General features: G+C 40.8%; 1 protein-coding gene across 1 annotated transcript in view; it reads right to left on the bottom strand.

The window, feature by feature from the left end:
* The window catches only part of med28 (mediator complex subunit 28), a 12,400-nt gene extending 1,839 nt beyond the window's left edge, over positions 1-10,561 (bottom strand). The window contains exons 1-3 of the mRNA XM_048597248.1: positions 10,347-10,561; positions 5,619-5,685; positions 2,627-2,739 (exon numbers count right to left, since the gene is read on the bottom strand). Of these exons, the coding sequence (XP_048453205.1) occupies positions 2,627-2,739; positions 5,619-5,685; positions 10,347-10,523 (357 nt within the window). The 5' untranslated portion in view covers positions 10,524-10,561. The remainder of the gene's footprint in view (positions 1-2,626; positions 2,740-5,618; positions 5,686-10,346) is intronic.
* Between the last annotated feature and the right edge of the window lie 402 nt (positions 10,562-10,963).

Below are 10,963 nucleotides of genomic sequence, written 5' to 3' on the forward strand. Positions count from 1 at the left end.
AACTTTTTTTTTTTAAACCTAGAAAACCTTGCAGAATTCAGGACTCAATAACGAGTTCAATAATTTTAGGGCTTGCACATCGTTTTCCATGTCCTTTAAACACCTCCACACCTCGGCCCTGTCAATCACATGGGCTGCTTTCATCACAGCAAACTCATTTTCACCCACGAATGATTCCTATTATCACCTTTTCTTTCTCCCTAGCTCACAATTCTCCTTCCCTTTGCCCAACTGCTATTTTGTCTCACTGGGCTCCATCTCTACCTATTGTTTACAATGCTCCGAACATAATGGTTATGTTACATGTCTAATAATCAAGCAATGAGAAATACCTGCAGGCATATTTTGAAATCATGCAATGGGAACTGGGGAATTAAAATGTAATTTAATAACCTAGATTAAAAATTAAGTATCAGTAATGGGGACAAGGAAGCTACAGAATTGTTGTACCCAACTAGTTCAATAACATAATTAGCGAAGGAAACCTACCTTCCTGGTCTGGTCTGTAAGTGACACCACTGATTGCCTTCCTGTGTTATGTGGCAGCTGTGCCTCAGCAATAGCACTCAAATCAGAAGGTTATTGATCCAAAGCTTGAAGACAGCGAAGCATAAAGATTTAACCTGACACTCCAGATTGTACTGAGGAAGTACATTCACTGTTGCTTCATTGTTACAGACACCACCTATTCAATAAAGTATTATACAGAATTCCTATTTTTCCTTTCAGATGAATGCAAAGATAGCATGACATGCATATAGAGATAAATCAATCACTGATGCCTGCAAGTATTGCCCAAGGAAAGCAAGAACATTAGAGTTGCAGAAGTGGAGCTTCAAGCTTCAACTATCAATTGCTGGAAGACAAAGCAACAGTGGGAAGTCGCTGTTTTAACCATGGTTGCTCTAACTTAGTAAAAATAAAACTGTTTTAATGGGATATGGCAGAAGAGACCAAGAATGATGTTGTCCATCTGTCAGAGTCAAATATTAGTGACCTGTCAAAACCGATATCCCTGGGAATAAATCCATATTTTATTCTACCATTGAAATCCAAAAGGTAACACCAGGTCTTATCCAAAACTGGAGGCAAATTCTGCAGCAAATAGTTTTATAATGTACACATGCAGTAGATACTTTGATGGATGTCAAAGGGAAATTGTGTCAGACCAACTTATTAGAGTTTTTCCAAGGAAGACTCAAACAGAGTAGATAGAGGGGAACTTGTAAATATGTTGTATTTGGGCTTCCAGAATATGTTTGACAAGGTGCTTTACAAAAGGCTAAGTCATACGATAAGAATCCATGGTGTCAAAGGTTGTATACTGCCGTAGATAAAGAATTGGCTAATAGGCAGGAAATGAGTGGGAATTAAGGGGTTCTTTTTCAGGTTGGCAACCTATAAACAGTGGGCATCCACAGGGACCAGTGCTTGAACCACAACCATTTACAATATATTAATGACAGGTAAGAAGGAAGCCAAGTATACAAATGACACAAAAATAGGTGGAAAATAAAGTTACAAAGGGAATACAAACAGCTACAGATATTGATACGTTAAGTAAGTGGGTAAAAACTTGGCAAATGGGGTATAATGTGAGGAAAATGTGAAGTTATTCATTTTGGAAGGGAAAACACAGAAAAGTAGAGAGTATTATTTAAATAGAGAAAAGATGCAACACAAACGGACTTGAGATACTTGTGCATGAAACACAAACCTAGCACCTAGATGTAGCAGGTAATCAGGAAGGCTAATAGAATGTGGCCCATATTTCAAGGGGGTGGGATGAAAACAGCAGGGAAGTCTTACTGCGACTATACAAGGTGCTGGTGAAACCTTGGAGTACTGTTGAGCAGTTTTAGCCACCTTAAGGGAAAATATAATTTCACTGGGGTTCAGAGAAGGTTCACTAGATGATCCCTGGTATGGAGAGATTGTCTTATGAACAAAGGCTAAACAGGTTAGGATTCTCACAGGAGTTTAGAAGAATTAGAGGTTACCTCATTCAAACATATAGGATTCTTACAGGGCTTGACAGGGTAAATGCTGAGAAGATCTTTCCATGGAAAAGTCTAGAACCAGAGGGCATAGTCTCAGAATAAAGAGGTGCCAATTTAAGATTGAGAAAGGGAGTAATTTTTTCTGAAGGTTGAGAATCTTTGGAACTTCTTGCCACAGAGAGTTGTGGAGGCAGAGTCCTTGTGTATATTCAAGGCCGAGACAGATAGATTTTTGATCAGTAAGAGAATCAAAAGGTTACGGGGGAAAGGCAGGGAAGTGGAATTGAGGATTGCCGGATTAACTATGATCCTATTGAATGACAGAGCAGGCCAAGGGGACAAATGGCCTACTCTTATTCATACTTCTTATGGTCTTATATAAAGTATTTGGTAATTTATTAGGTTACTTGAGTGAACATATTTCTCTTAAGAGATTACACAGGCTACTCAGGAATCTCAGTAGCTCTGCCATGACCTTAGGTCCAGAAGTATTAACTTCATTAAGTTTTAGTTTAGATCCTAGTGATAAAATCCCATTATTCAATTCCCAAGTAATTGTACCCTTTCAACAACGTATCCCAAAATGTAGGAAATAAAGCTTTAAAACCGTAATAAATGCTCTTCACCTCTTTTATGACTTGTTCAGGTTTTTGTACGGCAAGCTGCAGTCTCTTCTGGAGAAAAAAACATTCCGTTTGTCTGGCAACATCCAAAAACCTTTGGATGCACTGCTCTACACCTGTCAGAATATGAATCAACATATTTGTTTTAAAAAATTCAGGAAGTTTACTAAGTTCTAAAATCTGCATCATAGTAATTAAAAAGAAAAGTGAAAAGTGAAAAATGTCTCAGTGGTAATAAAACAACCTAAGAATTTTCAGTTCTCATCAAGACCCATATGCCCTCTTTTGTTTGTTGTCCAGGGCAGAAAACCTTGTCAGTATTTGCGTGTATTGTTTTGGCTCTATTGGTACAGTTGAAGTGTCCCTATCAGGACTAGGGAAGCTCAGGTACAATTCCCATCTGCTCCAAAGGTGCGTAATAACATCTCTGAATAGACAGATCAGAAAATATCTATGCTTCTAATCAAGAACATTTAGCTGTGCTCTGCTGAATAACTTACGGATCAATATAGTCATTTGTTCTTTTATGTACTCGTGGAAAAGATAGCATGGAAAATGCCACTAGGAAATAAGCTTCTATTCTACATTGGAAAGAGCCAAATTAAAACAGAACTACGAGTTCTTCACCCCTGCCTTCACTCAAGGAAAAAGTCTATCTTCCACTCAGTAACCACCCACTGTATCACAATTTTGAATCTGAAACACAAAGAAGGGATAGTCACAGATGCAGACCAACATTTCCTTTATGATGTTCTGGAACATGTTCAGACACAAAATATTTGTAACACAAGCGTTGTACATTACATCGCTGAAATTACATCACTAAAATTTACTTCAGAAGATCCTAACTCAGAGAACAGACGCATACAATTTCCAATCATATCAGAAAAATAGCAAATAGAAGTTTGAACGAAAATTTAACCAAACAGAGTTTTCTTTTATAAATTTAGTCAGATCACAATAAGGAAGTGAAAGCTATATTTAACTGCAAACAGTCAGGGAGACTGGGATAACACAATAGCTCTAAAAATCAGAATCAGCATAAAGCGTATAAGGAAACAAAAAAAAAAATTAGACACATACAAACAGATGAATACGATTAGACCACTGAGCCCCTTGAGCCGGTTCCGCCATTCAATAAAATCAAAGCTGATGTTTGTATTGAATTATACATTCCCATCTACTCCCAATAACCCTCGATTCCCCTGCCTAAGAAGAATCTATCCAGCTCAGTCTTAAAAACATTCAATGACTTCTTTATGACAATACCCTTACAACTACCAATCAGTACTCTCTTCTCACATGGTACGAAACATTTTCCCTTTAACAGTGGTATTTCTCATGAATTGTCATGATGAGTTCAAGATGAAAAGCTTTTTTCAGCAATACACAAAGAGAACACAAAAATCCTGTACAATGGGGAAAGATACAAAGAATAGCAGGACAATGCAAGTTGTGAGAACTAAGAAAAGCCGAATATGAAAAGAAATGCAGAAATATCAAAATTAAAACAAAAGCTTCTACGACTATATATAGAAAAAAGGTGATTGAGAGAAATATCTGGAGGTGCCAGTGTTGGACTGGGTGGACAAAGTCAGAAGTCAAACCACCCCAGTTTACAGTCCCAACAGATTTATTTGAAATCACAAGCTTTCAGAGCGCTGCTCCTTCTTCAGGTGAAGTAAAGTCACTACACCTGACGAACGGGCTATGGTCCGAAAGCTTGTGATTTCAAATAAACCTGTTGGACTATAACCTGGCATTGTGTAACTTCTGACTGAGAGAAATATGATCATTTTGAAAATTTATAAAGGTGATAAAAGGCAATAATATGAATTGTAACTGTGCATCAGTGTAGTAAGAACAAAATAAGATTTTATAAAAAGGAGTTCCATCAGAAGTACAATGACTAATACTGAAAGGCATTTTAATAGGCACGAACTTTGAACACAAATGACTGGAAAAGAACGCTGTACATTTTAAGACATGTGGCAACCTTGTAGCAGACAAGAGTATAAACAGATTCCTGTAAGACAGGATAGGAGAAAGACATACAATGGAAGATTTATGACAATCCCAAAAACTGAGTTTGCTGTCACTGCTACCACAAATAGAGACCATTTAAAAACAATTAAGTTGTATTAGGTAATCCGAGGAAACATTCAAATTAAGACTTAATAGGTAAAGAAGTTGAATAAAAAGTGGGTGTTGAACGGGTACTTCAGAATTTGATTAGTAATAAAACTGAAAACTTAATTTAAAATTGTAACATATTTGAATTCCCTGCCTAAAATCTGCAAGGTTTTCTTTAACTGCTTAGCATATGCTTAACGATTGTGGCTAATAAACCTGAGACTTCTAACTTTTAATAGGGTAAACTTTATTATTTTGAGAAAGACCTAAAGAGTAAGAACAGTGGACTCAGTAAAAATATGAACATTATCCTACGTTTCATAAATAGTGACATGGAATACAAAAATATAAGTAATACTAAATCCATACAAATAATAATTTAGGCTAGAGTTCAAATATTGCCATAATTTCCAATTTTTGCATATTTTGTCATACCTCTCTTTGTCAATCATCAAACCACTGTTACCAGATATTCCAATAACATTAATGATGATCAAAATGAGGTGCTGTTTCCTACATTTTACAATTTTGAACAGTATATTCAGCCTAATGTATGCAAACGGATTATTTAAAGTAACATTAGAATGGTTCACACCAATTTTGTAATGGGTCAAAAATGTTTTGAGAAATGTTTCTGCCATAATATGACACTGTATCACATCCAAATGCTCACTTCTCAGGTCTTAATACAAGGTATGTTTGAAAAGAAAGAACAATCAACTGAACTACTGGCTTCAACACATGACCCCTAAACAATGCAAAGCAACACTTGAAATACATTTGATTATTGGCTGAACTAAAAGGATATATATCCTACAAGCATATTTTACATTATTACATGTGCTATTCCAGGAAGTCTCACCTGTTCTAATTTCTTCTTGATCAGTACCATTCACATAGTCTTGACTGACCAGTGATGCAAAGCATGCCTACAAGAAATTCACAGTTAATGCTTCCAATACACTAATGTTTAGTTAACAGAAACAATCTTGAGTAAGGATATATTTTATGTCCAATTACAATTGCTTTAGCAGATTCAAGGATTCTGTGGAAATTGAGCAAAAAAGTGCAAGGAAAATATGTAAATTAGCTTACTGGTGGAGAAAGCTTAAAGATAATTTAACGGACACGCTAATTCATCTCACATCAAGATATCATTCCATTTTGCTCTCACTTATCTAGATCCCCCTTAAATCCAACTGCGCTAATCACTTCAACCATTCCTAATAAGTTCCATGTCAGTACAGTGTTTCGGAATAGTTAGGCAGTTGTTTTGACTGCCACAGACTATGGGCTTTTCTGTTCTACAGACCTCAGACTCTGTCACTACCAAGTTTCTCCTGAATTCCTTAATGGATTTATAAATGGATATTTTGTATTCATACCCCTTGGTTTTGGACTTTGAACTATTTTGAATACTCTCACACCCCCCGAGATTTGGGTTTGCTTGCAGGAAAACTAACTTAATTTCTAATATTCATACCTACTTTTAAGACCTATTTTGCATCATAACTCTCCTCTCTTACTATTAGCACTCCATTTGTCTTTTGCTTTGAGCACACATACCATCTGCTGCACTTGCTATATCTCTCCCTTTCTTAATGGCACAAAATAAAATCATTTTCTATCCCATTCAGTTCCAAAGAAATCACGTCGTACTCAATGATCTCTTTTCACAGATTCTGGCAGACCTCAGTTTCGTCAGCAATTTTTGAACCTATTTTTGTACTTGACCTTTATCGTTTTATTCCTTTATAAAATCACAACTTGCCATATTCAACTTACAATGCATATTATGAAACTCACAACATAAGCTTTTCTCGATCTCATTTCACAGTCTTTATCTAGCCGCTGAAAATTTAGATGCCTTTCTACCATCCTCATAGAAATGTGCAGTTTCTGTACCCAAACAATGGTGATCACGCAACTACTGCTTCAATTATCGGAAAAGGCCCATCTGGTTCATTAACATCCTTCAGGAAAGGAAATCTGCCAACTTCACCTGGTCTGGCCTACATATGACTTCAGACTCTCAACTGCCCTCTGAAATGGCCGAGCAAGCCACTCAGTTGTATCAATTGCTACAAAGTCTAAACCAAGAAATGAAACCAGACAAACCACTTGGCATTGACCCAAGTACCAGAAAAGACAACAGCAAAAAAAACCCTGTTGACCTGAAAAGTCCTGCTTTCTAACTTCTGGGGTCTGGTGCCAAAGTTGGGACAACTGTCTCACAGGCGAATCAAACAACAGCCTGACGCAGTCATATTCATGGTATCATAGGATGTCCCAGCCACCACCGTTACCATCACTGGATATGTTCTGTTCCACTGGTAGCAGTTGGAAGGGAGTTGCCTTGGGATTCCTCAACATCGACTCCAAATCCCACAGAATGCCTTGGCATCAGGTCAAACGTGGACTAGGAAACCTTTCTTGATTACCAGCTACTGTTGTCCCTCAGGTTGACGAATCAATACTTCCCAAAGTTGACAACACTTGGAAGAAGCAGTGAGGGTGGCAAGAGCACAGAATATATTCTGGGTATGGGATTTCAATGTTCAACACCAAGAGTGGCTCAACAGCAACATCACTGATCAAACTAACTTGGTCCCAAAAAAACACAGCTGCTAGACTGGGTTTGCAGGTGCTGGATGGGACAGAACAAGAGGGGGAAAAGACATACTTGACCTCATCCTCACCAATCTGCTGGCTGTAGACGCATCTGACCACAACAGTACCAGTAAGACTTACCACTCCACAGTCCTTATGAAGACAAAGTCCGACTTCACATTGGGAAAAACCTCCATCGTGTGGTGTGGCACTATCACCATGCTAAATGGGACAGGCTTCGAACAGACCCAGCAACTCAAGACTGGGCATCCATGAGGTGCTGTGGATCATCGACAGCCATAGAATCATACTCAAACATAATCTGCAGCCTTGTGGTCCAGCATATCTTCCACTCTACTGTTACTATCAAGCAAGGGAGTCAACCCTGGTTCAATGGAGAGTGGTGGAGGTCATGCCAGGTGCAGCAACAGGCACACTTAAAAATGAGGTGTCAATCTGGTGAAGCTACCAAACAGGACTACTTGTATGCTAAACAGCATAAGCAGCAAGCGTCAGACAGAGGTAAGCAATCCCACAACCAATGGATCAGATCTAAGCTCTGCAGTCCTGCCACCTCCGGTTGTGAATGGCAGTGGACATTTCATTGGAGGGGAAGGCTCCACAAATATCCCATCTTCAATGCTTTAGGAGCCCAACACATTAGTGCAGAAGATAACACTGAGGTACCTGCAATAATCTTCAGTCAGAAGTGCCAAGCGAATGATCCATCTCAGTCTCCTTCAGTGGTCACAAGCACCACAGGTGCCTATCTTTATCCAATTTGATTCACTCCACACGATATCAAGAAACAGCTGGAGGCACTGGATACTGCAAAGGCAATAGGCTCTGACAACATTCCGGCAACAGTACTGAAGACCTGCAAGCCGGAACTTGCCACTCCCCTAGCCAAGCTGTTCCAGTACAGTTATAACACTGGCAACTTCCCACCAATGTGGAAAATTGCCCAGGTATATCCTGTACACAAAACGAAGGACAAATGCAACCTGTCCAATTACCATGTCATCTGTCTACTTTTGATCATCAACACTGCTATCAAACAGCAGCTGCTTAGCAACAACCTGCATGCTCACTGATATCCAGTTTGCGTTCCCCCAGGGCCGCTCAGCTCCTGAGCTCATTACAGCCTTGATTCAAACACTTTCAAAAGAACTAAACTGCAGAGGTGAGGTGAGAGTGACAACCCTTGACATCAATGCCACAGTTGATCGAATGTGGCTTCAAGGAGCCATAGCAAATCTGGAATCAATGGGAATCAGAGGAAAACCTCTCTGCTGGCTGGAGTCATACCTGGCATATAGGAGGATGGTTGTGGTTGTCAGAGGTTGGTCATCTCAGCGCTAGGACATCAGTGCAGAAATTCCTCAGGGTAGTCTCAATCATCCAAATATGCTTCATCAGTGTCCTTCCCTCCACCATCAGGTCTGAGGTAGGGATGATTACACCATGCTCATAGAATCATAGAATCCCTACAGTGTGAAAACAGGCCCTTTGGCCCAACAAGTCCACACCAACCCTCAGAGCATCTGACCAAGACCCATCTCTATAACCCAACTAATCTACACATCCCTGAACATTATGGGCAATTTTGCATGACCAATCCACCTAGCCTGCACATCTTTGGACTGTGGAAGGAAACCGGAGCACCCGGAGGAAACCCACACAGACACAGGGAGAATGTGCAAACTCCACACAGACAGTCGCCCAAGGGTAGAATCGAACTTGGGTCCCTGGTGTTGCGAGGCAGTAGTTTTAACCACTGAGCCACCATGCTGTCCCAGCAGCACCATTCACGAGTTCTCAGATACTGTACAAAAACAAGGCCTGGACAATATCGAGGCTTGGGATGAAAAGTGACAAGTAACTTATGCACCACACACAAATGTCAAGCCATGAACATCTCCAACAAGGGAGAATTGTCCACTATCAACACCAAGAGGCTTACCAGTGATCAGAAACTCAACTGGATTCACCATACAAATATATGCGCTACAACAGCAAGTTAGAGGCTCAGAAATCCTGCAGCAAGTAACGCATCTCCTGGTTCCCCCAAAGACTGTCCACCACCTACAAGGTCAGGAGTGTGATGGAATACTCCACACTTGCCTGGATAAATGCAGCTCCAACAACACCCAAGAAGCTTGACAATGTTCAGGCAAAAGTAGACAACTTAATTGGCACCACATTCGCAAGCATCCACTACTGATGCCCAGTAGCAGCAGCATGTACTATCTACAAGATGCACTGCAGAAATTTGCAACAGAATCTTAGGCATCACCTTCCAAACCCATAATCACTTCCATCGAGAAGGACAAGGACAGTAGATACGTGGGAACACTGCAATTGCAAGTTTCTCTTCCAGTCACCATCATGACTTAGAAATATACCAACGTTCCTTAACTGTTGCTGGGGCAAAATCCTAAAGCCGCCTCCTTGACAGCACTGTGGATCTACCTATATGGTTTACAGCAGTTCAAAAAAGCAGCTCACCACCACTTTCTCAAGGGCAACTAGGAGCAGGCAATAAATACTGGCCAGCCAGTGATGCCTACACCCCAAAAGTGAATCGAAATAACTAATCCTCCTCCAGCTAAATGTTTTTACATTTTATCAAAACTTGTCCTTTTCCAAGATTACTCTCAACCTGATATTACGATCACCATTGCCCAAACATTCAGCCATAAAACGGCATCACTTCTTTTGTTCAAAACTGAATGCATTGTTTCCTTCCACACTGGCTTTGAAACCCCTGCGCCCCCCCCAACCCCAACCTTTATCTTTACCTTGTTACAATTTCATTTTCTCATCCCTTGTCCTGTCATAGCCCCAGTGACAGTCCCAGGCTCCATCTGCCTACCCGCTCACACCTCTCCCCCACCCCTCACCTCTCCAGACCCCCCTTTCACCTCTCCATCTTCCCTTATCCTCAATCTCTTCCCCTTCACTCCGATGTGGCTACTACCTCAAATGATGCCTCCAGCTCGTCCACCAGAGTGCTAGGAGGCCGCGCCGGAGCCGCAGGGAGACCGACCGCTGTCGGTCCTTGGGGTCCGGGTCCAGGAGGCGGAGGAGGCGGCGGCGGCGGCGGCGGCGGATTCTGTGGCGGATGCGAGAACATCCCAGTCAGCGAAGAGGCCATCTTGTGTCAACGGCACTGCGCACGCGTACTCCTGCCCCATGAGGGGGCGGGGGGGAAAACGCGGGGCGGGGCCTGGGGTAGGAAGGGGCACATCCGGAGCCAGAAAAACAAAGTCATTTTATTCCTACATTTGAAACATAAGGATTGGAGGTTGTGGTTCAGCCTGCTGTGCATTCCAGTACCATTGTGGGTAATCATCCACTTTAACTGCCTTTTCTCACTATCTCCATAGCCTCTCTGCTCCTATGATGCTGCTTGGCTTGCTGTGTTCATCCAGCCCTGCACCTTGTTGTCCCTTTTATGGGATTTGTATTTAGAAACCATTTAACCCTACTTTAAATGTACTCAAGGACAGAGCTCCTACAGGGTAGATAATTTTCAAAGATTCACAACTCTGAGTATAAAATGATCACCTCAGCTTGATCCTAATTGGCTTCTCC

Source organism: Rhincodon typus, chromosome 1 (genome assembly GCF_021869965.1).
Source record: "Rhincodon typus isolate 14 chromosome 1, sRhiTyp1.1, whole genome shotgun sequence".
NCBI classification, from domain to species: Eukaryota; Metazoa; Chordata; class Chondrichthyes; order Orectolobiformes; family Rhincodontidae; genus Rhincodon; species Rhincodon typus.